The sequence below is a fragment of the Gobio gobio genome (genome assembly GCF_949357685.1).
Source record: "Gobio gobio genome assembly, chromosome: 11".
NCBI classification, from domain to species: domain Eukaryota; kingdom Metazoa; phylum Chordata; class Actinopteri; order Cypriniformes; family Gobionidae; genus Gobio; species Gobio gobio.
In genome coordinates, this window is record NC_137104.1 from 39342270 (window position 1) to 39370182 (window position 27913).

Sequence of the window (27913 nt, forward strand, 5' to 3'; positions counted from 1 at the left end):
AATTTTTTAATTAAATGTTAACCGTATACTGTATGACTCACATGCCTTCACCGACATATGCAGACCTAAAACTAACTATGACCTTATTGAGCCTCATCAGCGTCAAACTGAGTGAAAGTCTCTCTTCTGTCATCCCATCCCCATTCAGCCAAATCACCGCAGTGCTGAAAGAGTGAGAGCGAGCGAGCGAGCGACGTGAGAGAGAGCGAGCGAGAAAGAGAGGGAGAGAACACGCGTGTGTGTGGTGTGTGTTAGTGTGTGAAAGAGCGAGTGAGGTAGAGAGAGAAGAAAACTGCAAAATCTGTCAAGGTTTTCCAGGCGTTTGGTTATTCCTCTCGACGCCTGTGCAGCGCTGACTCGGGTCGCGTGCTGGAGGGTGAGTGCTCGTGCTCTTCTTTCTTCTTGCACGTTACCGTCGCTGTATGAGTGGCGCGTGATTAGACAGCATAGTTTGAAGTCGAGAGATCGATTCGTTCCGGTGCTTTCGAGCCAAGTATGACAGATCCAGTCAATTCGTCTCCAGTAGTCTTGCGGACCACGTACTATAGTGAAACGCTGATTTATTTATTTATTTTTACATTAATCATTATTTTCTCTATTTTGCGACCATTCTTAGATGTGAGTTTTGTATCGTTCATTTTTTTTGTCGCACTTAGCGCGAGACTCGTAGTTAGGTTTGACTACGGGCTCGTGTCGGTGGACGGACTGGTATGTGTCATGGATGTTGCTCATTTCTCTAGTGCCGACTTTGGTAACGCTACGAGAAAAGAGTGTAGCTACTGCGGTTGTGAGGATTTGAGAAGGGGATAGACACGATGTTTGTGTATGGGTCAGGATTTGCCTGTACAATACGGATAGTAAAACCTGAAATCAACCAGCTAACATACTGTAGAAATATGCTAAAAAATATCCCAATGATATGTAGCCTAAATATGTAGGGATGTTTCTGTAAGGGTTGTGAATAGAAATTAGCCAAAGAAGGAAGTTCCCATGATGATAGAGAAAAATAGGCGTTTGTGAGGGTCACGTTTGCCTTCATTGTAGGGGCAAAGATAGTAAAATCTGAAATCACTTTGTGAAATTACTTTGTGGGGTACAACTAGCTGTCCCCATGAGGACAACGGCTTAATATGCTAGGTAATGTTCTAATGAAAAACTAAAAATGCAGAAATGTTTGTGTAAGGTTTAGAGAGGATATGAAATATCCTTACTTCAATATAAAAACAATATAACTCTATAAGGAAAGTCTTCTTCTTTATGATGGTGTATGTGTGTGAGAGATGGCGAGAGAGAGAGAGAGGATGAGGACAAAGTGACAGAATGGCTGAATTATTTATATATATTTTTTGATTCCGCCTTGAGTCAGGTATGATTATTTTCTGCCTTCGTGTGGCTTTGCTGGAATGAAGATATCAGTTTGAGCTTTATGAATGGTGCTCTGTATCTCTGTGAAGTGAGCTGAAATCATGAATGTGCACATGTGAATGCATGTGCGTGTGTCACTGAAAGCTTGCACATGCGTGCAGGCCTGTATGCGCGACTGTCCTCTGAGATATTTTGGGCCAAGGTCTTTCCCCAGACCCCTTCCTCCCCCTTATTCCTTTTGCTCTAAATACTTAAATACCATCCTTTCATAAAGCACACATTTCTCTACTCATTTCCTCCCACACTCTTCCCACTTGCCAGTTGGCCTAACCTGCTGACAGGGGAACATATTGCCATCTCTACAGAAAACTACACTCCCCTTGGGCTCTTGCTCCCCAGTCGAGTGGACACGCCATCTGTGGAACCCCCCAGTACACCACGAGGGCTGTTTTTCTAAATGTGGTCATGTCTGGCGAATATTGAACGCCCTCCTACGTAAGACCTATATTGCCTAAATCCCCTGGAAGAAATAAAGGACGATTGGATATTGTTCTGTTGTGCTGTAAGGCTAATAGGGGCCGATGTTTTAGATTGGTTGAGTTATTGTGTTTTGTTACAGTGTTTTTAATGGTCACAGCAGCGAGGGTTTTATTACGTTTCTTACTAGATTTTCAGTCCAATGTAGATTACAGCACTTTACAGCTACGCTCTTTTTGGGTGTGCACAAAAGTTTCTGATGACTTTTTTCCCGGAATCCACAGTGCAATTTTGTTGTATGCACATACGTGTGTTATAGATAAATATACTATTTTATACTTTGTATTTTCTCAAACATGCGACAGAAATCGCCAACCTCCCAGAAAGCCTTCTTGATCAAGATTACAGAGTTGTGGTCTGTGCGTCGCCTGATTTCAGCACCACTGTGATGGACAGCTCCCAATTGCCTGTTTCCTCTCCCACCCTGTAGCCTTGATTTGCTCTCTTTTATCTTTTTCTCTTTCACTGAGTGTCTTTCTACTCGCTTTGCCCCTCACGGCTTTTAAAACGGGTTATATTGGTACCTGCATATTTACATTTCAATAGCTGTATCACATGACCAGCTGTTTCTGCAGTATGCACATATTGACCACTATGATTTATTCATGTATTTTTTCTTTTCTTATCATCTGTAGAGATGATTTTTAACTAATAATTATTAAATACAATTATTTCAATATTTAGTTATTTTAAATTACTTTAAAATGATTATTTATTTATTTTACGGACAATTAATCATATCATAGATTGAGCAGCATGTTTATTATTTTTGCTTGCTGGATGAATTTGTTTTGTCTTTTTACTTGGGCCAGTAACCAACCATCCAGAGTTCCCTAGCTGCTCAGAACACTTTAGACACTGCGTAGCAATGCCCTGGCACCCACCCACACCATCCTTGAAAGAGACTTTTGCATATGCACACTCTACTTCTTCATAAAATGTACTACTATTGCGGTGCTGGTTCACCAAGTGCTAATGCCTTCTTCAGAGGAACTTCATTATTCACCATATTATCTTTCCCGAAGCCATTTTTCCTTACCTTTAACTTCTTCAAAGCTCCTCTTTTCTCCTCTGCTCTGCTCTGTCAATGCTCTATGGATTATCTTAACACTCACACATAAACCACCATTCACTACGAATCCTTCATTCATATCAAGCACACCCGGGGGCTCCCGACACAAACCGGAGAGGATTTCACCAATAATAACCTGTTATTGTGTGTTCTCCCCCCTGCCAAACACCAAGCCTAAAAAAATGTTAATTTTCCAGTCTTCTAATCCAGCGGCTATATGGTGCCATTCAGTGAATTAAAGGAAATTGTGACTCTTCTGGAGGCATGCCAGTCAAATCCTCACTCTTGTTCCAGAGTGTGAGTGCAAAATGTGTAACAATCCAGGAGGTATTACACAGCAAAACCTATCCGATACTGTTCACGTTCTCTTTTTCTTGATTGTTCTTTCTGATTCTCTCTCTCTCTGTGTGTGTTTACCTTCAAGCTTTGATGTGTCAATCTATTCAGCAGATACACAGCTGTGATGCTTTTACTGCTGGGTATTACCACAACCGTCGGTTCTATACCCCTAAACAATGGATTTAGCTAATGATCTGCTTGTGTAATCGCCTGTTTGTCAGAAAACAGACCTTTTAGGGGCTAGTTGATTAATAGCTAACATTGCGCCATGGCACAGCGGGTAGTGCACGGGCTCACATGGGGTGCAGAATCCAGTTTGTGTCCCAATCCCATTCTCCCTCTCTCTCCCTCGCACTTTCCTGCTATTCCGAGGCAAAGGCCATAAAAATGAAATACCTAATGATTTATTGTGTCTTTAAGCACTCGTATAATTCTGAAGATATGTCTCACTGCACGTTTGCCCCTAATCATTTTAGTCATACACTATTTAAAGGACACTGTTTGTCCTTCATCTGTTTGTTCTGTTGATGAGTCACACACTAGTTCAGTAGTCGATGGAGAGGAATTTTTCATCAAGCCCTTCAGGCACAGCTAATATAATAATAATTCTTGGCCTATAGTTATTATAGTGCACTCTCTTTGCCTTAATTGGCAAATGGTTGATATTGAAACAAAACCCAGTAAAATAACTCATGATTTTTTCCACATGATTGCCGCTTTTGCACAAAGTAAGAAAAAAATATTCATTGGCAAACTTTTGCAGAGATACTATATTGCCAAAAGTTTTGGGACGCCTGCCTTTACAGGCACATGAACTTTAAGGACATCCCATTCTTAATCCGTAGGGTTTAATATGGAGTTCACCCTTTGCAGCTATAACAGCTTCAACTCTTCTGAGAAGGCTTTCCACAAGGTTTAGGAGTGTGTTTATGGGAATTTTTTACCATTCTTCTAGAAGCGCATTTGTGAGGTCAGGCACTGATGTTTTCGACGAGAAGTCCTGGATCGCTGTCTCTGCTCTAATTCATCCCAAAGGTGTTCCATCGGGTTGAGGTCAGGACTCTGTGCAGGCCAGTCAAGTTCCTCCACATCAAACTCGCTCATCCATGTCTTTATGAACCTTGCTTTGTGCGCTGGTCCGCAGTCATGTTGGAACTGGAAGGGGCCATCCCCAAACTGTTCCCACAAAGTTGGGAGCATGAAATTGTCCAAAATGTCTTGGTATGCTGAAGCATTAAGAGTTCCTTTCACTGGAACTAAGGGGCCAAGCCCAACCCCTGAAAAACAACCCCACACCCTAATCCCCCCTCCACCAAACTTTACACTTGGCACAATGCAGTCAGGCAAGTACCGTTCTCCTGGCAACCGTCAAACCCAGACTCGTCCATCAGTTTGCTAGACAGAGAAGCATGATTGGTCACTCCAGTCCAGTGGCGGAGTGCTTTACACCACTGCATCTGACGCTTTGCATTGCACTTGGTGATGTAAGGCTTGGATGCAGCTGCACGGTCATGGAAACCCATTCCATGAAGCTCTCTACGCATTGTTCTTGAGCTAATCTGAAGGCCACACGAAATTTGGCGGTCTGTAGCTATTGACTCTGTAGAAAGTTGGCAACCTCTGCGCACGCGCTGACCCTGCTCTGTGATTTTACGTGGCTGAGTTGCTGTTGTTCCCAATTGCTCTCACTTTGTTATAATGCCACTAACAGTTGCCCATGGAATATTTAGTAGTGAGGAAATTTCACAAATGGACATATTGCACAGTTGGCAACCTATCACGATATCACAATGAATTCACTGAGCCCCTGAGAGCGACCCCATTCTTTCACAAATGTTTGTAGAAGCTTTTATACACCTGTGGCCATGGAAGTGATTGGAACACCTGAATTCAATGATTTGGAGGGGTGTCCCAATACATTTGGAACTAGTGTAAGTTGTTGAACAATTGCTGAACGGTTCAAATTGAGCAGAATTATTTCATTTATATTTAATAATTGTGACTACTTGAGTAACTACATAAGTTGATTTGACAAAAGCTAAGTAGCAACATTATTATTACATGCAAATGGTAGTAATTGATCTGCTCAATTTCTCAATTGCAACACCAAGCTCATGGGTTCGACTCTTAGGAAACACACATAGTGACAGAATAGGATTGCTTATATATAAGGTTATGTGTAATTTTAGGTGTTATGTGTGTTTGTTTATTTATGTGATCAGACCGATCGTTTTTCGGCCAAAACATACACTGACATTCAAAAATTCAGGGTCAGTAAGAATATTTTTAATGTGGTTAAAGCCTCTTTGATGCAAATAAAATAAATGCAAGGCTGCATTTATCTGATCAAACATACAGTAATATTTTGTAATATTATGACAATTAAAAATAACTGTTTTCTAATTTAAAACATTTTAAAATGTGATGTATTCCTGTGATGAAAAACTAAATTTTCAGCATCATTACTCTATTCTTCAGTGTCACATGATCCTTGTGAAATCACTAATATGCTGATTTGGTGCTCAAGAAACATTTATTTATTATTATTATTATTAGTAGTAGTAGTTTCATCAATACAGAAAACAGTTATACTGTTCATAAGAATAGCATTTATTTGAAATTTTGTAACATTATAAATGTTTTCAACTTTGAAAAAAAAAACTTTTGAATGTTATTGTATTTAGAGATCATAATATTACTGGGGTGGTCTTGTTTGACTAGGACTAGCAACCAATAACCCATTGCATGATTTTTTGTTTATTCATTTATTCATGTTCTTCTCTCCCATCTTTTTAGATGAGTTCATTTAGCACCAGGGCACTGACGCTCCTGTCGTCTGTGTTTGGGGCGTGCGGGCTGCTCCTGGTCGGTGTGGCTGTGTCGACGGACTATTGGCTGTTAATGGAAGAGGGCATTGTCCTGCAGCAGAACCAGACCAATGAGGTGAAGATGGCTCTGCATTCTGGACTCTGGAGAGTCTGTTTTGTGGCTGGTAGGTACCATTACTGATAGAGCTGCCTCATCTTCTATCACTTGACCAGGGGTGCGTTTAACCAACTATGGTCGTAAGTTCCGTCATTACAACATAGTTCAACGGTTTGCCGTTTCCTGAAACCATAGTTCCTGCAAACAGCATCACAAATTTACGTGGTTGGAACTACAGCTCTCGAGCTGTGGTTAGAAGCATGGTTTCTAACCTCATGACATGTGGACTTAAAGGGATAGTTCACCCCAAAATGAAAATTACCCCATGATTTACTCACCCTCAAGCCATCCTAGGTGTTCAGAGTTATATTAAAAAATGTCCTGTCTCTTCCAAGCTTTATAATGGTAGTCCTGATTTTGAAGCCCAAAAAAGTGCATCCATCCATCATAAAATTAATCCACACTGCTCCAGAGGGTTAATAGAAGCCTTCTGAAGCAAAGCGATGTGTTTGTGTAAGAAAAATATCCATATTTAAAACTTCATAAATTAAAATCAAAGCTTACACTACTCCTACATCCTACAGTACGTCATACATCGCATCAGGGGTTACTCTTTTGGTGTAAGTCGACTTGCCGTAAGTGTTATGAACTGCTCCGAGACTGAAAGGTTGAGGATCCAAGCGCAGTATTTATTCAGAGGGTAATCCACAATCATAATCCAAATGCAGGTAAAGGTAATATACCAGCAAAACAGTCCAAACAAGAACAGTCCAAGAACCACAAACAAAGAGTAATCCAGAACACCAGGCAGAAAGAACCAAGACAAGAAACAAAGACTCAGAAATGCACCAATTACAGACAAGCAAGACCTAGCAAAGAGTGACTAAATAAACCAGGTTTATATAGGCAGAAACTAACAAGCTAATGAACAACAGCTGAATACCATCATGGCTGATTAATCTGAGCAGTGGGTAATGGGTAATGTAGTCTTTGACAATAGCCCGGGGTGGAGTGCCCTCTGGTTGTAATCCCGGGCACTCTCAATGGTGATCGGGGCAGTAAGCTAGTTATTTTAGTTTATAGTTATTTTTCGAACAAAAACCCATCGCTTCGCTTCAGAATTTTAATTAACCCTCCGGAGCCGTGTGGAGCACTTTTATAATGGATAGATGCACTTTTTGGACTTCAAAATCAAGACCGTCAATCACTAGTATTAAGGGATAGTTCACCCAAAAAGTGAAAATCCTGTCATCATTTACTCACCCTCAAGTTGTTCCAAACCTGTATGAGTTTCTTTGTTCTACTGTACACAAAAGAAGATTTTTTGAAAAACGTTTGTAACCAAGCAGAGAGAGCAACCATTGACTACCATAATAGGGAAAAAAATACTATAGTAGTCAATGGTTGCTCTATCTGCTTCGTTACAAACATTCTTCAAAATATCATCATTTGTGTTCAGCAGAACAAAGAAACTCTTACAGGTTTGGAACAACTTGAGGGTGAGTAAATGATGACAGGATTTTCATTTTTGGGTGAACTATCCCTTTAAATAGATCATGCTCTTGGGCACAATAAGCAACCTAACATTCATTAAATTATATATCGTTTATTCTATTTAAATATACTGTGTATACATTTTAATCTATATATTTTAGCGTCTCAACAATCAACGCCATTTTGAAGTGTATGCATATGCGCATTTGCGACATATGAGGGAACCTGTGATGAATCAAACATCAAATAAAGGAAAATGGTATGGAACAAAAACGGTGAAGTAGTCATTAGGTGCCATGTTCGTTACAGCAGCATCTCTGAGATCTTGAATAGATCAATTAGCAGAAGTTATTACTCCTCCACCTGTGACACTCCTCTATTGTTGAACAAATGTGGTTGAAACATGTTACTACGGTTTCAGGAAACAGTCGTGACTAGTTGGTTAGTTTCTCCAGCGATATATATCGTACTGTGGTAGTTAATCAGTGAGTTACATCGTTGTATGGAAAACTCACCCCAGTTTGTTGCTGAGGCAGATGGCTAATTAAAAACCAAATGGCGATTGATTGTGGCGTCATGCTGTGTCAAGCATCACTTCCTCTCAACGTTGACTCCTGCATCAGGTGTTGCTCACAGATCCAAAGGTGAATCCCTGTGCATCAGTGTATTATCAAATGGCAGTGTCATCTAAATGCTACCTTGGTTAAGTTAGAGGTGTATTTGTGGGGCGTCCTGCTGTTTTATGCTGCTGGTCTTCAGTGTCCCTGCACTGCACTGGTGTGGCATCCTATTGCATCACCCTCCCAAATCGTGCCACACATTGAAACAGTAACTAGTGAGGCTGTGTGGGCACACCACTGCAAGATGCCAAATCAGTAACCACATTAAATTGCTAGGCTAATAAAAGATGTAGTTTTCAGTTTTGCTTCAAGTGCACCTATTATGCTATTTTAAAGGTTCCTAATTATGTTTTGGATGTCTCCTACAATAGGTTTAAATGTATGTAAGGTCAAAAACACTTTCATTTTCTCATAATATATATTGCAGCGTAACCTCTTTTCTCACAGAAAATGGTTTGATAAAGGATTCAGCCTCTCTAAACCCCGAAAGCCTACTCTGCTCTGGTTGGTCAGATGGCCCAGTCTGTTGTGATTGGTCTACCGCTTACAGCATATATCAGAAACAAAGCTTCCATTACCATATCTGAATGTCAGCTCCGGAGGCTTCCTCAGCACTTTTATACACAGTGATATGTACAGTAATGATGGCATTGATTTTACCATATCAATTCAAGCCCAAGGGCCCTATCATACACCCGGCGCAATGCAGCGTAAGGCGCAATGCAAGGGTTTCTTGGTAATTTCAGCCCGATGCAGTTGCCATTTTCATGTCTTGCGCCACGTTGTTTAAATGGCAAATGCATTTGCGCCCATCTGTGTGCCCATGGGCGTGCTGTTCTGATGAGGTGTGTTCAGGCGCATTGTTGGCGCTTTGCTATTTTGAGGCAACTGAAAACAACTGCGCCATTGACCAACAAAAACCTGGTCTGAAGTCAATAGTGCAGTATTTTCTGTGTTATTTAAAGACCGCATTAGTAATATGCGCATAAAGGCAGGTGCACAACACGCATACACTCAGGGACGCACAGCAGCACACAAACATTTTTAAATATAAAAATTAAAAGGATTCCTCTCTGGGGAAGCGTTCGGTTTTTACGCTTGCAAATTCCACCATGTAAATAGCAAATCCGCCATGGTGCGAGCGCATCTGGCTTTTAAAGGGAATGGGAATTGAGACTCTGATTGGTTTATTGCACATTATGCCCAAAACACACCAATGACTCATTAAGAGAATAGGTACAACCCTTTTAGACCATGCGCCGGGCTCGCCGACCATTTTTCCAGTCATTAACTAGCAAAAGTGGATTTGGACACACCCTAATGCCTAGTTCAGACTGCACGATTTTCAAACTCGGCGGGTCACTGCTCTTTTCACACTGCATGACTATCTGGGCCAGCACTCAGTCACAGCTGTGTTCACACTGCACAATGGATCGGCGACAGGGGGTTTCACATTGCATGACTTTACAAGAGAAAGAATCGGCGACAGTTCTGTCCCGTCCGCAAATGAAGTTTCACAACAAAACACACGCGAGAAGCGAGAAGCGAGAAGTGAGAAGGAAACAACGCGAGATCACACGTGCGTCTGAACGGAGTTCTTGCACGAGACTGGAATTGTTATTAAAAATATAGACTGCAGTGCAGAAATTTGCGGTCCAAATTGTCTGTGCGCTTATTTGCAGCAAAAGGAGAAAAAGAAAAAAGATTATGGTGGAGGAAATGGTTGGAGAGACACAGGGAGCAATGATTGTGTTCTGCAAAGAGAGTTGGAGGTACATAAATAGTTTTGCAATGTGCTACTGTTGCGGTTGGTCAAGCAAATGTTTGTGCTTTGTTTCTGTTTGATATAATTGTAAATATATCTATTAAAATACTGATATTCTGGTCTATAACTCCTCCCCGAACTTCCCGCTGCCATGTATCTTGCTCTCTCATTGGCTGTCGGTCATCGCCGATGTATTTTCAGTCAGAACACATTTCACACAGCAGGAGTTTGAATCACCGACAGGTCCAGATATTTAGTATGCCAAATATATCGCGGGCGTCGGCGACTCATCGGCGAGTCTCTTTTATCGCGTCTTTGATCATTCACACTGCGTGATTGACACTCATGTGCGCAAGCACCGATTTGACTATGATTTCGGGCATTTGTCGGCGAGTCAAAATCGGGGCTAAAATCGGGCAGTCTGAACTAGGCATTAGTGCACTAAACGTGTGCTTTATGCCAAGTTCACACTGCCCGATTTTAGCCCCGATTTTGACTCGACGACAGGTTTTGCGAAATCGCAGAAAAATGGCCGAAATTATAGGCAAATTGGTGCTTGTGTATGAGAGTGACAATCACACAGTGTGAATGATCAAAGACGCGATCAGAGAGACTCGCCAATGAGTAGCCGACGCCCGTGAGATATTTGGCATACTAAATATCTGGACCTGTCTGCGATTCAAAATCCTGCAGAGTGAAATGTGTTCTGACTGAAAATGACGATGACCTACAGCCAGTGAGAGAGCAAGATACAGGGCAGCGGGAGGTTCGGGGAGGAGTTATCGGCCAGAATATCATTATTTTAATAGATATATTTACAATTGTATCATACAGCACAAACATTTGCTTGACATTCCACAACAGTATACGCAAAAAAAAAATATATATATGGCACAAAAAATGGTTCTTGGCTCGTAATCATAGGGGAACCTTTTTAAGTGCTATATTTTGGTGCTTCAGTGGTTCTTCAGCGGTTCTTCAGTGGTTCTTCACTGGTTCTTTGACTAAGGTGCTATATAGCACCGCTAACTATGGTGCTATATAGTCAAGTCAAGTCAAGTCAAGTCAATATAGCACCGCTACCATATACAGGACCTGTTAAGAGATGGTGCTATATAGCACCAAAAGTGGTTCCTCTATGATTACGACAAAGAACCATTTTTGGTGCCATATAGAACCTTTTTTTTTAGAATGTAGCACTTTGCAAAATTATTTATTTACCTCCAACTCTATTTGCAGAACATTATCATCGCTCCCTGTGTCTCCAACCATTTCCTCCGCCATAATCTTTTTTTTTTCTTCTCCTTTTCGCTGCAAATCAGTGCTCAGATAATTTGGATCGCAAGTTTCTACAGTCTATATTTTTCACGAGTTCGCACTTACATATAATTTATAGAGAGTAATTCAATGCGTATTTGCGGTGCTGTCCGGGGGGAGGGCTTCGAGCTCAGAATTAGGCCCAAACCCAGAGTACTCCCCGTATATGTAAGTGGTTTTAGAGTTAAAAGGTGTGGCGAAGGGGTGGTGGAAGGGTTGCTGAGAACTGTCAACAAACGGAGGTAGGACTGCTGCGTGTATATATACCTCTATTGTTGATTAGCTGAGTGCTCTCCACCTGTGTCAATTATCTGAACGTGCTTCTCCCGAACCTTGTTTATAAATCATCATTTAATAACAATTCCAGTCTCGCGCAAGAACTCCGGTCTGATGCACGCTTGATCTCGCGTTGTTTCCTTGTCACATCTCGGCGTGTGTTTGCTAGTGAAACGTAGTTTGCGGACGGGACAGAGTTGTCGGTGATTCTTCCTCTTGTACAGTCATGTGATGAACTGAAAATCATGCAGTCTGAACTCTGCATTAGACCATGCGCTTAGATCGTTAAAATAGGGCCCCAAGTCTGCATTCTTTGGAAGCACATGCCATGTGGATATGCTTTTGCAGTGCAGAAAAGAGCATCTTCTCGTCCACACAAACCAAACTCTTCCAGGACTTAGCTAAAACTACTAGCCTGACGTCGTCATACTCAGATTCTAGTCAGAATATGAGTCTGATACTGCTCCATTGGGCTGTGATTATGAGGCGTGTTTCAACTGAACTAGGAAAGAAAATGCCTCTGTACTCAATTGGATAGACCTACAACCAATCAGAGCAATGGAGCGATGCATAGTTGTCAACAGAACTCAACTGCACGCACACTGGAAGAAGTAGAAGAAGAAGAAGATGAGTGTAAACTATCTTTGCCGGTGTTGTACAAACAATTTAAGGATACATGGAGTACTTACCAACACGATCATCATTTTTGAGAGAAAGAGTAAAGGTGAATGCATATACGAACAAGTTCTCCGTTTAGGATGAGAACGAATTCAACCCAAGCGCGCTTTAGTGACGTGAATAATTACGTTACTGTTTATCATCTGTCCATCATCGTATAAAGCCCGCCCTGACAATTTCATTGGTCTGAACAGCTCTGGTTCGAGCATGGTTGCTCCACAACGGATCAAGTCTAGACCGAACTTCCCGACCTCAAATGTTGTGGCTAGGGCTAAGTTCGGCTGACATCCAGGCTATAAAACTACAGTTTCTGAGGTAGATGTTGTCAAAGTAGATGTTGTCCGTGGGCAGCTAATGAAGAACGCTGGCATTATGCAAATGTGTTACAAACCTACTTAGGTTCATATAGGAAGTAAGACTGGAATTGGTTCAAACTGTACGACTGGACAGTTCAGAATCAGTTCTTTCTTTTGGGAGACAATAACTTTATCGTGCATTTTAATCTTTGAAAACATTAAAAACAGCTTTATAACACACTACATGACAGGTAATATCCGAAAAAGCATAATAGGGGCACTTTAAGGAAAAGACCTGATCTTTTTTTGTGTGTTTCAATTGTATATGTTGCTTTGCATCGCATGCTGATTTGTTTTCATGACACTGACAGGAAGTGCTGAGGTGGACTGAAATGATGCCACACCAGTTGGCGGCAAATGGCTGACTAAGAGAAGTGTGAGGATGATGTCACCTTGTTTCTAGCTTAACCAGTTCTGGTATTTAGTTTGCCTGCATGTGGGTGTTTGACAAATCACTACAGAAAGACTCTTTGCCCATTAGGTCTGTTGTGTGTATAATATGCACTCTTTTCATGTGCTCTAGAGAGCATATGATTTATGTGTTCAAAAAGGACCCTTTTTTATTTTTTTATATGTGTGTGTGCCGAGAGGGAGGTCTAATGTGCCCTTCTGTCATGCACATTATGCAGAAGCGTCATGCCCATTAAGTGCCTATTAATATTTTTGATTTAAGTTGATTTTAAATGTATCTTTGAAATTTGAATTTTTAAATAATTAAATAATTAAAATGATTGTAGGTTAAAATAGTTTGGGGGCCACAAAGGGGTGCTGGAAGGTCTGCGACAGATTTGAGAGAAAAACTTATTTTATCATTGTCAATGTTAACGTGTGCTCTTAAGATTTTAATGAAATTATTCATTTGTATTTACATTTACTACTATATTTCAGTATATTTTTTTTCTGCTTACCAAAGACTGGTCAAAAGTCATGAAATAATTTGTGCTTATTTTAACATTTTGACCGTTTTTAACAATAAGAAAAAAAGTAATCTGCATATAAAAATGTTGTTTTCTCCCAAAATATTTGCATTCGCTCGCAAAAGTACTTATATAGTTTTTCCTCCCTCTTCATATTATTTAGTGTTTTGCGAGCAAATGCAATATTATAAATACAAATGTTGCCCCATTTTATTTATATTTATATATCACATGTCATTTTAGGCACTATATACAGATATGCTGTAAACTTAATGCAAACACAGTAAATATATTCCAGGTAATATTTAACAAACATTTCTAATAATTTGTGTCAGTTATTTAATTTAGTTGTCATCATATCAACAATTTTTCTCACGAAATGCATAAATGAAATTATTTCACAGCCTTTACATTTTTAGTCCTTTAGGGGGTCCTTGGCACAACAACAAAACAAAACAAAACTGCATGATGCTTCTGACTATAAGTGCAGTTTATACGTGTAATGCATGTGTTTTTCCGCCTCTCTTCTCAGTGTTTGAACCAAAATCATTGCTGTGTTTCTTTCTGTTTGTCCCTGTCTCCCCTACTGTCATTGTCAATCTCTGTCCCGCTCTGCCTGTACACCCTCTCTCTGTCTCTCTTTGTGTCCCTGTCTCTCTTTGTTCCCCTGTCTCTCTCTCTCTCTGTCTCTCTTTCTATCTCAGGGCCAGAGAAGGGGAGATGTGTGGCATCTGAATACTTCACCGAGCCAGAAATAGAGATCACTACTGAGAACACAGCCAATATACTGAGTAAGAAAACATAATGCACTTTATTGTGTGTGAATACAGATGGAGAAAGAATGCTTTGAGTACAAGATGTTAAATTCAATATAGTTCCTCTAAAGTGCTGGGAAATAGAATATTCATTTTATTGAATTATATTCTGTAATTAGATATACTGTATACAAAAATCATGGGCATGAACTCTTTTGATTTTAGGTTAAAATCATATATATTGTTTGTATAGAGAGTATATATTTATTATATTATATTATATTATATTATATTATATTATATTATATTATATTATATTATATTACATTATAATATATTATATTATATTATATTATATTATATTATATTATATTATATTATATTATATTATATTATATTATATTATATTATATTATATTATATTATATTATATTATATTATATTATATTATATTATAGTCATATTATGCCAGTCAAATAGCTCTACGAAGGAGATATACTCAAATAGGTTTACTTCAAAATACTCAGAACACAGGAATATGCAGAAGAAAACACAAGACTTAGACGCTAATGAGAACTGACAACTCTGAACTGAAACAAAGGGATATAAATATAAGGAACAAACAAAGGGAACTAGATGAACACAGGCGAACAGAATCTAATCAATGATTAACCATAACAACAAACTAGAGAGTGTTATGAACACAGAGCAGACAGTGTAAAAACAAAACCAAAACAGAGCATAACAGGATATACATGTTACAATTATATTATATTATATTATATTATATTATATTATATTATATTATATTATATTATATTATATTATATTATATTATATTATATTATATTAATCACATTACATTATATTGTATGATATTTTAAGTGCTGTAAATTTGGTAATTTGATTAAATGTTTAAGCATATTAATATTTTGATGTCAAAATAATTTTTAAACATACAATTTAAAGCGTTTCAATATAATATTACACAATAAAAGCTACATGCATGATAATTATAGAAAAAATATATATTTAATTATATTATTGGATATGGATATATATTCTAATCATTTTAATCACCTTTTAGTTTAGTTTATTCATTTTATTAGTTTTAGTTTGTTTTTTCAGTCTGTGTGAAAATGCTAAATGCTTTAATGCTAAATGCCATTTAAATTTACAATTTAAAGTTTTTTCAATATACTGAGAGGCCATAAAATACATGCAAATTTTACTGAATAAATAAATAAATAAAATAAACAAATGAATGTCACACATTTGACTCATTGATCACACATTTGACTCACTGACTCATTGAGGGACTAACATGTCGTAATTTCAATAATTTCTTCTGTCCTTGTTCCTTTGCTCTGTTAGAAATGGTCAGGACGGCCACCCCCTTCCCAATGGTCTCACTCCTCTTTGTCTTCACGGCCTTTGTCATAAGCAACATCGGCCACATCCGGCCTCAGCGCACCATCCTGGCCTTCGTCTCTGGAATCTTCTTCATCTTATCAGGTAAGTTGTATGTAACTTATTATATGCAAATACAATGTATGAAAAAAAAATCTCATGTTGCTCATGATGTTCTCACTTTTGCAGCCTATAGTTGTGTATCCTCTTACATACTCTAGATTAGATTCTGTTTATTGATATTCAGTTTCAGTGGTGAGCCTGGTAATTCTCCACAACTCTGTCCGAAATCAGGCTGAGAATCCCACTGAGAGGTTTGCATATTTAATGAATGGTGTTCCCGATTTCCATCTATGGTAATGTGCAGTACACAATATCCATTAAATGGTCCTTTTTCTCACAAACAGTAATTAATAAGAGAGGTCTGTCTGATCCAGTCGACAAGCTCTGCCTAACAGCTGTCATTTGCATTCCGCTAATAGAAACAGATTGTCAAGAATGTCAAAGTGTGTTTAGATTGGACTAATTTGCATGCAAAGTATGTCCTAAAACAGATCTGGTGTGCATGAATGTTCTGAAAGAAATCTTTATTTAAGCAATACACTCAGTACAACATCACGATATATAAAGAATGATACTGCAGGGCTGGATCGATATCAAAATAATAATTCAGTATAACTGCTAATTTTCTCAAGGTGTACCAGTACATTCAGATTGTAGTCAGGAATTGTGACTTTCACAATGCTCAGTGTGGCTTGAAGACAGCTATATGGCAGAACTATATCAGTTGATTGTATCAGTTGCCTGCTGACAGCTGTACAAATCAGCCTGCAGGAACAGATTTCCCATGAAGGTTTAGAAAGCTTGTGTTTGAACAGTTCTAGAATACTGGAACAGGACGTGTTTTTTGAACAGCACCTGATTCTAATTGCGGAATGCTGCATATTTTTGTATAATTATCTGTGTAATAGTGTTAATTTGGTTAATGTACACTATGACGATAAATGTTCTTCAACATTTTTTTTCTCCATGACTAAGACAAGATGATGAGGTAATTAAACGATAACTGTGACTTTCTGTCCCTCCATTGACAGCTACGCAACTACCACTTTGACGTTTCAAAAAGTTTCACACACGAGAATTAACCTCATTGGCTCTTGTGGAAGCTCAAACGTGCTGAGTAGCACGAGAATGAACCTCATCGGTATTTGCAGAAGCTCAAACGTGCTGAGAAGCACGAGAATTAACCTCATTGACTCTTGTGGAAGCTCAAACGTGCTAAGTAGCACGAGAATGAACCTCATTGGCTCTTGCGGAAGCTCAAACGTGCTGTGTAACACGAGAATAAACCTCATTGGTTCTTGTGGAAGCTGAAACATGCTGCGTAACACATGAGAATGAACCTCATTGGTTCTTTCGGAAACTCAAACGTTCTGTGTAACACACCAGAATGAACCTCATTGGCTCTTGCGGAAGCTCAAACGTGCTGCATTACACGAGAATGAACCTCATTGGCTCTTGCGGAAGCTCAAACGTGCTGCTTAACACAAGAATGAACCTCATTGGCTCTTGCGGAAGCTCAAACGTGCTGCATTACACGAGAATGAACCTCATTGGCTCTTGCGGAAGCTCAAACGTGCTGCATAACACAAGAATGAACCTCATTGGTCCTTTCGGAAGTTCAAACGTGCTGTGTAACACGAGAATGAACCTCATTGGCTCTTGCGGAAGCTCAAACGTGTTGCTTAACACAAGAATGAACCTCATTGGCTCTTGCGGAAGCTCAAACGTGCTGCATTACACGAGAATGAACCTCATTGGCTCTTGCGGAAGCTCAAACGTGCTGCATAACACAAGAATGAACCTCATTGGTCCTTTCGGAAGTTCAAACGTGCTGTGTAACACGAGAATGAACCTCATTGGCTCTTGCGGAAGCTCAAACGTGCTGCATAACACGAGAATGAACCTCATTGGTTCTTGCTGAAGCTCAAACATCCAGTGTAACACGAGAATGAACCTCATTAGCTCTTGCGGAAGCTCAAACATGCTGCATAACACGAGAATGAACCTCATTGGTCATTTCGGAAGTTCAAACATGCTGCGTAACACACGAGAATGAACCTCATTGGTCATTTCGGAAGTTCAAACATGCTGCGTAACACACGAGAATGAACCTCATTGGTCCCGTACTTGTTAGTAGCATCAGCAATAACAGCAGCAGCATAGCAGATCTATCATCATTTATCAAAGATCTATCAACATCATCATACATACCTATTACCATGCCAAACACTCGGAAAGTTGTCATGACAGAAATGTTCTTAAACAAATTAGCATATTAGAATGATTTCTGAAGGATCATGTGTTATTTACAAGCAAAATGACGCGTCCTGTATCAAGCCAATACGTATTTTACATAGGTCCACACATGGATTTTGCAGTGTGGAGAATACTGATAGCAAATATAAACAAATCAATTTCACAATAAGTAGTAGAGAAGCTCATTTGCGTGTGATTTCGTTTTAGTGGCTTTGTTGCCATAGCGGTGGAGTCTCTAGAACATGCGTTGTAAACTTGCGTGGTTTTTTAAAAACATGTCGAGCTCGCGTCACTTCTACCGTTTGAATGCAAGAGGATCTCCAGATATAGGGCTGAATAAAAAAAAAGGTATCAATGGCAGGCGAACTGCACACTTATAGAGAAGCATTTCAGTGTCTCAGACTGTCTGACTGTCAGCAGCATGACACATCCGTAGAGGTATAGGCCTATTGTTTTTTAATGGATAATATATTTATATAATATTTCATACATTATCAGAGCTTGGCAGACAGAATTATTATATATTTTTTGACTTTTTGTAATTATATATTTAATTAATAGATTATAGCCTAATTAATGTTATTATTAATTGATAATTTAGCTAGGCTATATTAATCATACATAATAATAATAATTCTGTCATATAAAGTTTATGACATTTTAAAAAATATATACACAATACATAATAATATAGTCATAATTTAAGTAAATTAATAAAAAAATAATAATTTATGAATTTCAGAATTACTGGTTCAGAATGACTGCTTAAAGGGACAGTTCACCCTAAAATTAAAATTCTGTCATCATTTACTCACCCTCAAGTTGTTCCAAACCTGTATACATTTCTTTTGTTTTGTTGAACACATAGGAAGATCTATTCCTACTATGGAAGTCAATGGTGCCCTCAAAGCAGCATGGGTACAAACTTTCTTCAAAATATCTTATTTTGTGTTCAGCAGAACAAAGAAACTCATACAGGTTTGGAACATCATGATGGTAAGTTAATGATGACAGAATTTTCACTTTTGGGTGAACTATCCCTTTAAAGTGCACCAAATAGGCTACTAAAGAGTTCTTTAGAAATTAATAAAATAATCAAATGTAAAATAATATAAAATGTGTTCTGTTTCAAAAGTTCACATACTTGATCTCATGTTTTCTTATGGTTTACTGTTGAGCTTTCAAGTTGTCATTGTTGAAATAATCAGTTCATGACTTATTATTTATTTGTGTCCTTGATGTGTTTTTTTTTTTAAATAATAATGGTTGTGAATGGGTGTAATAATATTCACAAACAAACTGTATTTTTGATCAAATAAATGCAACACCAGAGAGAAAAATAAACTTTAAAAAAAAAACAATTAAAAAGCTTGCCATTCCCAAACTCTTGAACGGTAGTGTACATTGTTTAAATTGATCATTGTCCCAGGGAACCGATTTCCTACTTAGCTTTGCTAATTTCATTTATCTCACATCACTTCATCGTCTCTTTCTTTTCGCATAATACAATCATTTCAACTCAATAACCTTGAGCTGAAATGTCTGTATTCACAATACAGCTTAGTTTTGCACTTATTGCTTAATTGCAGCACTTGATTTGCACTTCTATGCAATACCATTTATACTCCAATCAAAACAATCAACATTTGCTAGAATACAGTAAATCATTGAGTGGCTGTTAAAATCTAATCTACCCCATCGTCTTCATTAGATGTCAGGAAATGAACAAAGAGGCAAAAGCAAGGAGTCAGCAGCAGTGGGAGAATCAGCAAGCCCCCTAATCGTTTGCATAGGGGGTGGGGCAGAGCCCGGTCAACATGTCCCATGTGTTGCAGCCGATGCGGCTCTAATGCATGCACTACTGCAGTTTAATAATAATGGATTTTGTAATGCAGGAGAAAGTACAACTGCAGATTCCTGTGGCAGCAGCCGCCCAGCGCTGTGCCGTGTAGCACTGCATCAGGTGCTAATGTTACATTTAGCTCAGCATTTTGTACTACAGAATTATTAATAAAGCACAAGACACCACAACAGCGCTGTTGCAAAGTGCTGAACACAGACATGCACAACGCTGCAAAAAAAACAAAACACAGTCGGTGATGTTCTAGACTGTACAATAGAGTAGTTTATCATTGTACAGAAGCAGGTATATCCAGTACCTGAAAAGTCTACTCATCTTACTTTTGCTTGGTTATCGGAAAATGTATGCCCTAATGTCACACATCACTTTAACAACATGCATCATGCATCTTGCATTTGTGAAAATGTGAAAAGGAAATATGTATGCACATTCCCTGTCGATATTAGCAGCATAGACAGCTGGCAGTGACAGACTGCGATAATGTGTTTGATTATGCCAGAGGCTTTTCCTTACCGCTGTCTCTCTCTTTTTCTCCTGTGCTCCACAATTACCGCAGCAGAGCTTTCTCCATCATAACACAGCAACATTTGAGCACACTATAAATGTTAATATCTCCTGTTATGACAGGTTGCGTGTTGGTGCGCTGCTTTATCGTTCACTCTCCGCACAGAGCTTTCGGGAAGAAAACAGTTTGACTGTATAGTACCGTAATAGGAAAACACTGCGGTAATAACAACACTTTCACCTGGGTGTTTACAAGGCATATTTGCTTCTTTCATTTGCCATTTTCATTAAAAGCTTTCAGCGTGTATACAATAGTTTCCCCCTTTACTAATGCAAAGGTGTAGCATACTTATTTTCCGAAACTGCTTCACACATACAAAGTCCCTTCACACCATACACAACACCTTAGTATCATGGCAACAACATTATTGCATTGCTAAGTAACAAAGTATTATTGCATTGCTAGTACCCCAATTCATTCCCAAGTACTTTAGTCCCAGTAAGTAACCACCTAGCAACCACACAGAACACCCTAGCAACCACATGGTTATCACCCATAACACCGTAGCAACCACATAGCAATACACAAACAACCATTTAGAACACAGCAGTTGCAAGCACCACTTGTGCATTTTCTGTAGAAAATGTTTCCTGCAAAAAAAAGCTGGTCTTAGAGGGTTTTAAGGCACTATGCTTAGAGACCAACTTAAACTAGCTGAGACCAGGGGCCGGTTGCATAAACCGTTAAGACTAGTCTTACAAGTTAGACATACATTTTTTTTCTTTAAGACTGTTCATAATTTTTTTAAATCAGTTACATAAAAACATAGACTGGCCTAATTTGATACGAAAAGTAAGACTGAATGCCACTTGCCTAACTGCTAGTGGCTCATACTAGATCTTAAGACACTGTCTTAACATAATGGCTTAGTTTATGCAACTGGCCCCTGGTTAAACCATCTAAGACCAACAAACCAGAGACTGGTCTTAGAGGGTTTTAAGGCACTATGCTTGGCAAGGCTTGGAGACCAACTTAAACTAGCTAAGACCAGCAAACCAGACACTGGTCAGGCTAGTTTTAGAGCGGTTGAACACTTTTCATATGGTCAGGCGAGGAGTCCAGCTAAACACAAGCTTTGTCAGGTTGGGAGACCATCTTAAACTATCTAACACTAGCATACCAAAGCCTGGTTATGCTGGGAGACCATCTTAAACTAGCTAAGACTAGCTTAAACCATCTAAGACCAGCAAACCAGAGACTAGTCTAGCTGTTTTTTTGGCTGCAGTCTAGCCAAACACAAGATTGGTCAGGCTTGGAAACCATCTGAAACCAGCTTAGACCATTTTAGACCAGTCTTTTTTACAGGTTTGTGTGTGTGTGTCCATGATTTACCCCTTTTCCCTTTTTCTGCCATGATTTACTGCCTTTATCCTCTTTTACTCTCTCTCTCGCTCTCTCTCTCTCTCTCTCTCTCTCTCTCTCTCTCTCTCTCTCTCTCTCTCTCTCTCTCTCTCTCTCTCTCTCTCTCTCTCTCTCTCTCTCTCTCTCTCTCTCAGGTTTGAGTTTAGTGGTCGGTTTGGTGCTGTATATCTCCAGTATCAACGATGAAGTGATGAACAGGCCTCGAGAGCCTGAGCAGTTCTTTCATTACCACTACGGCTGGTCATTTGCCTTTGCTGCCAGCTCCTTCCTGCTCAAAGAGGTCAGTCACAGAGACCAGCTACTATTAACACTTGAGCTGACTGCATGTGTACTCTTATCACCGAGCTCAGTTCATTAATATGCAGCTGTGTTAACAGCTTTCTCTGCTAAACCAATAGGTCTGCCCTCATCAGTATGCATTAATTTTAGCATAGCTTTTGCTGGGGTGAAGGCTACACATTTCCGTTATGCTGCATATATGCTAATTTAGAAAGTTCTGTGCAGCAATTTGTAAATGTCAGCATCTAGTCTCTGCAGTAACCTCAACTTATATTAATTTGATGTATATGCATAGACAGTATGGTCCAAAATTCTGAGATCACGCAAAACTAATTCTAATTTATACATGGAAATAAAGTTTTAAGGATTAAACTGAAATGCAAAATAGAAGTATTTTCAGTCTCAGACCCTCTTGTATATGCATATACTAATATAGAACTATCACAAACTATATTTTGTTTCGCGAGCGCCCCCTTTGTGGCCGTTATAGTACAACCTACTATCATACTGATAGCTACACTACTGTAGCACAAACTCTAATAGTTTCGGTTCGATAAGATTTTTAAATGTTTTTGAAATAAGTCTCTTATGCTCATCAAGCCGCATATGTATGTGTGTGTGTGTGTGTGTGTGTGTGTGTGTGTGTGTGTGTGTGTGTGTGTGTGTCAGTGTGTGGTTGCAGCAGTGATGAAAAAGGGCAGGATCTAAGCGCAGCAATTCTTTTATTAAACACAAACTCAAAATAACAAAATTCTAGAACTAGAAAAACAATATCCGACAAAGACAGACAATTAACTGAACGAAACACAGGGCTTAAATAAACCGGCATACTAATCCAAAGAAACGAGACACAGGTGATGCAACTCAATCACTGAAAAACCATGGAAACAAACTGTAACCTAGGAAACAGAACTAAAACCCACTCAAAACAGAAGCAAACACAGATTACCCTTGACATATCCCCTCACGCCTTATTAATTACAAACATTAAAAATACAAAGAGTCCAACAGAGGAGCGTGGGAGGGGGCTTAGGTGGAGGTTACAGAACGGGCACAGAAAACCACAGGATCCAAGGAGGAGCAGACAGCAGTAAGAGCCAAGGAGGAGACTACGGATGAATCCCAAATGCACTTTTGGTCTTGCGGACTTACATTGGCTGCCGCGTGCGTGTGTCCGTTAAGTCCACGAGACCATAGGGTGTCCCATTCATCATTTTAGGTTTTAGGAGGGTGCTCGCGAGTGCCCCCTTTGTGGCCATTATGCGCCCTTGATACGTACTTCAGCTGAGCCTGCAAGTTTGCGAGCTACGCAGAGGACTTTATGTCAAAGCAGCATTAGATCACGAAAGTGCACATTCAGAGGAAGACCGTGAGGGTTTAGTGTGTAATTTGGGATCCAGGCTACTTAGGCAGAAGCTAAGGTGGAGATGAAAGCAGAAGGAGGAGCCAGGGCGGAATCCCCAGCCGGAATCACAGGACGCAAACCCACATTAGAGTTGAGGAAGGGAGGAGCCATGGTGGAGACTTTACAGGTGGAACCAAGAAAACGGCGGACCTATAAGGAGCCGATGGTGGTGAAGACCCAGGCAGAGCCGAAGAGCTGAAGTGACTGGGCGACACAGATGGTCCTGGAGAATAAGGCGGACTAGCAGCCGAGGTGAAGCCAAGGTGCCAGAGGACTGAGGTGGAGCCAGAGAGAAGGCGGAGCCCAACGGAGCCAAAGGGGTGGAGGAATGAGTCGAAGACGAAAGCCCAGAAGTCCATGGCGAAGGCAGAGTGACGACTAATCAAGGCAGAGCAGGAGGAACGAGGAAGCCTGGTGAAGCTGTAGGGACGATGGTCCCAGGTGGAGCTGAGGGGACAAGGCCACAGTGGAGGTGACAGGTTGAGAGGTGGGGTCACGGGCTCTGAGGTTCTAGGTGGAGAAAAAGGGTTGGCAGTCCCCCGATCCTTCTTCTTCATTGCGGATGCACAATGCACCGGCAACATAGGAGGAGACGAAGGACTGATGACAGGCAGTGAGGACAGGGCTGAAGGACTGGGTAGTGCAGACAGAGGGTTAATAAACGGCCTTTACTGGCCAATACAGGACAGGCAGACATCTCAGGAACGGCCCTCTTGGCTGACACAGAACAGACAGAATTCTTAGGAATGACTCTCTAGGCCGACTCTCTAGGCGGAGGAGGTGGGAGTGGGAGGCAGGGCGGGAACATCAAAGACATCAATAACACAACACTGGGCAACAAAACAAGTTCGGTGCAGGGTGAAGAAACAGGCATTGTGCTCTCTTCATACTCCTCAAACAATATTAGGGTTGCTGAGTTCAGCACACTTATATCCGCATTGGTTAAAGGGACAGGGCTCCGCTCCATTCCCTCATATTCCACTAGTATTCCCTCAGCGACGGACGATGTTGCTGGCTCACGCACCTGGTCAGACGTGTTAGGCTCACGCTCTGGACCAATTTGAGGCTCAGTTGTCAGCTCTGGCTTTGGCAACGTGGCAGGCTCTTTGTCTGCGGTTGGTGGCGGTGGGTGGCACAAAGTGTGAGGCATGGAGTGTCGCGTTTTGATGGAATACCTCAAGGTCCGTCTCTCGTCTCTGTATTGAGGCTGGCCTGGAAAAATAAAGAGGCTGTCATCATCGTAGTGTACTACAGTAGATGAACAAGATCTGAAAATTCCTCTGTGTGTCTCTTGAAGGAGTAGAGAGGATATGAACTGCCGCTAGATCTATGTGTTGGTCTGTCCGACAATGAACAGATCAACACAGTTTAAATACACAGAAACTAATAAAAGAAATGAACATCAGGTGTAAATCAATGGACAGCTATGGAAACAATCTGAAAGCAATGAAACTAAAACCCACCCAAAACAGAAACAAACACAGATCTATATATATGCTGATTTGGTGCATTTCTTACTATTATAAATATTGAAAACATCTGCTTAATATTTTTGGAACCCTTGATACATGGTTTTTCAGGATTATTTGATGAATATAAATAGTATTTGATGAATAGAAATATAAATATTTTGTAACATTAGAGATGTATTTACAGTCACTATACATCCTTGCTGATTTTTTTTTCAAACCCCATACCCCATAGTAGTGTACAAAAGTAACTTGTTATGCGTTTGTGTTAGCATTGGCATTCAGCTTAATGGCAGTTGAGATTATGAATTCGTAAATGCTTTTTATATTCTACCATCTTGTCGCATAGACACTACATTAGTTTTGAATGGCTGTCGATGCAAAAAGATTCTTTATGCCCCCAGATGGTGTAGTTACTGCTATCTGGGTCATGTCAAGCAGCCAAACCTTGACCCCTTGGGTGGAGAGCACTTTTAATTGGCAGGTTTTTACGATTTAAAAAAAAGAAAGAAAAGAAAAGCACAAGCCCAACCCCTGACATTTTTTTTATTTTTTATTTTTATTATTTGCATAGAACTTTCACAGAGAAAGGTGCAATTTCTCAGAACATCTATTTGCAGTGATGGCTGTTAGGTTGTAGGGACATTTTATCTGTGATAATCCATGAATTTAAAATGAATAATTAGTGATTTTGTTTTGCTAGGGTGCTGGGGTCATGTCTGTGTATCTCTTCATGAAGCGTTACGCAGAGGAGGAGATGTACCGGCCCCACCCTGCGCTGTATCGCCCTCGTCTGTCTGAATGCAGTGACTACAGCGGCCAGTACCTGCACCCCGACTCGTGGCCTCCTCCTCAGCGCGGACGCAGCGGCTCCGAGGTGTCCAGCGACATCTCCATTCAGCTCAACCAGACCCCGCTGCCTCCGCCGAAAAGCAGCGGGCCCTCCAATCCGCCCTCTTCCTCGGGCCCCTCCTCCGGGGCCAGCTATCACCTCCCACCTGCTTCTTCCTCCTCTTCCTCTTCCTATCCTCACACCATCCACTCCTCCCATTCTGGCGGCCACGCCCCACAGTCCCTCCCAATGGCCACACCCCCATCCGCTGTCCCGCCCCCTCGCTACCACGCACATATGCGTATGAGCGCCTCTCCGTGTTAGAGTACCTCCGTATGTGATACCTAAACAGAAATATGTGCATAACATTAGGTAAGAGAATTACAGGGGCTTTTAGTACTCCAGAGACTATGGGAGAAAAGGGTGCTAAGTTGAAAAGAGGTAGACGAGGAAGCACTTCACTTACAATTCTGTGCCTGAAACGGAATGATGTTTTAACATATTCTCAGAGCAAGATTAATAAGTGAGGGAAAAGCATTTATACATATAGAAAGAATGTATGGAGGAGGAAGAAAATAGGAAAAAAGTACAAAATACTGACTTGCTGAAAATAGTTGAGAACAATTGTATACATATTTAAATTTGTATGTAATATGTTTAAATCTTATTGCACACCATAACAGCGATTTCAGCCCCTCATTCCTCATATATCATGAGCATCATGAGGCTATTTATTCCATTTCTTGTTTATACAAAAGCAAAAAGACACGAATGTGCCCCAAAGGATGGACGGATGTCTTTAAATGAAGTCGCAGATTTATTTCAGCGCACAAGATGCATCATTTCTGTACATAATGTATCAAGAGCAGTAGTCATCTAGTGTAGTCCAACATATTTACCTTTGTTTTATCATGTGGGCAAAGGTGCAGGGGGTCCGATTTGTCCTTTACTATCAATTTGTAATGTTTTTAGATTTGTACATCAGGGTAGATGTTCTACAAAGCTGGCTGATGTTTCCTTACTGGGATGTTGTACGCTTGGCCCCACGGCCCTCAATATGCCTTGTTTTCTTGTGCTCTCATATTAAAAAAAAAATTTCAAGAAAAAAAAAAAAAACAGAAAAAAGTTTAGAGGTGACATAGCACGATACAAAAAGGAAACGTTTGAACATATTAAACATATTTACCTTATCCTAGAATGGAGGCTGACTCCTATATGAATGCCGGAGATTTACTCTCCTTCACTGTTCAGTCATCATCTTAAAAATGCAGCCGTTACTTCTCTTTTATTATTAATATTATCACTACAAATATTAATTGAATTGTTTATTATACAAAATGAATTGTAAACGTGTTATATTATAACAGAAGCTATTGTAAATCAGTCCTGTGCGTGTTGCAGCAGTGTTTCAGAGATCATGTTTTAGAGTGATATGGGTTAATGAAGAATAAGAACAGAAATCAGCATGAGGAAGCCTTCAATAGCACAAAGCAATATGCTATGGTTTTGTTTTCCACCTCGAGTGAACGGTTGTTCTGCCCCTGGTATCTTGCGCCATCTACTGGTCAAGTAATAATAGTGCATCAAAACAAGCACTGAAGTATAGTATATGAAATCTGTATTCGATTCATTGACTAAAAGGAGGCAGATGAGTCAGCATTTCCATACCTGGTGCCTGCGGATGCTGCATCGACGAGCAATGCAGTAAAGACAATTTGTACAGTATGATTATTATATCACCAAATCCCTTTCCCTAATCCATAAACATTGACCTTTGTAGAAAAATATCCCTATATAAATATGAACTAATAAACAAAATTATCTGTTTTGTCCTATTTTAATGCACAAAAGCTTGAAATATTTTCCAGAGAGTTATATCTGATAGAGTTCATTATTGTGTGTAAATATCATAAACATTGTTATGAAATATAAATAGTTATAAAGAACAGGACTGGCTCCTGCTGGATAGTAAAGAAATATGTAGAATAACCATTT

General features: G+C 39.9%; 2 protein-coding genes across 2 annotated transcripts in view; both read left to right on the forward strand.

Moving 5' to 3' along the window:
• Positions 1–27913, forward strand: part of LOC307133598 (craniofacial development protein 2-like) — a 1416430-nt gene that overhangs the window by 812117 nt on the left and 576400 nt on the right. The gene's annotated exons all lie outside the window — the stretch shown is intronic.
• On the forward strand, positions 164–27003 carry cacng7a (calcium channel, voltage-dependent, gamma subunit 7a). Its single transcript, XM_079829658.1, has 6 exons — positions 164–376; positions 6110–6305; positions 14366–14452; positions 15791–15931; positions 22068–22213; positions 25790–27003. Exons 2-6 carry the CDS (start codon positions 6110–6112, stop codon positions 26240–26242), a joined length of 1023 nt encoding a protein of 340 aa, XP_079685784.1. The 5' UTR covers positions 164–376; the 3' UTR covers positions 26243–27003.

Excerpts from the sequence above, each read along its gene's own strand:
- cacng7a (XM_079829658.1), top strand. The coding sequence starts at position 6,110 with ATGAGTTCATTTAGCACCAGGGCACTGACGCTCCTGTCGTCTGTGTTT. Across the intron at positions 6,306-14,365 it reads GAGAGTCTGTTTTGTGGCTG|GGCCAGAGAAGGGGAGATGT; the intron begins GTAGGTACCATT and ends TTTCTATCTCAG. Across the intron at positions 15,932-22,067 it reads AATCTTCTTCATCTTATCAG|GTTTGAGTTTAGTGGTCGGT; the intron begins GTAAGTTGTATG and ends TCTCTCTCTCAG.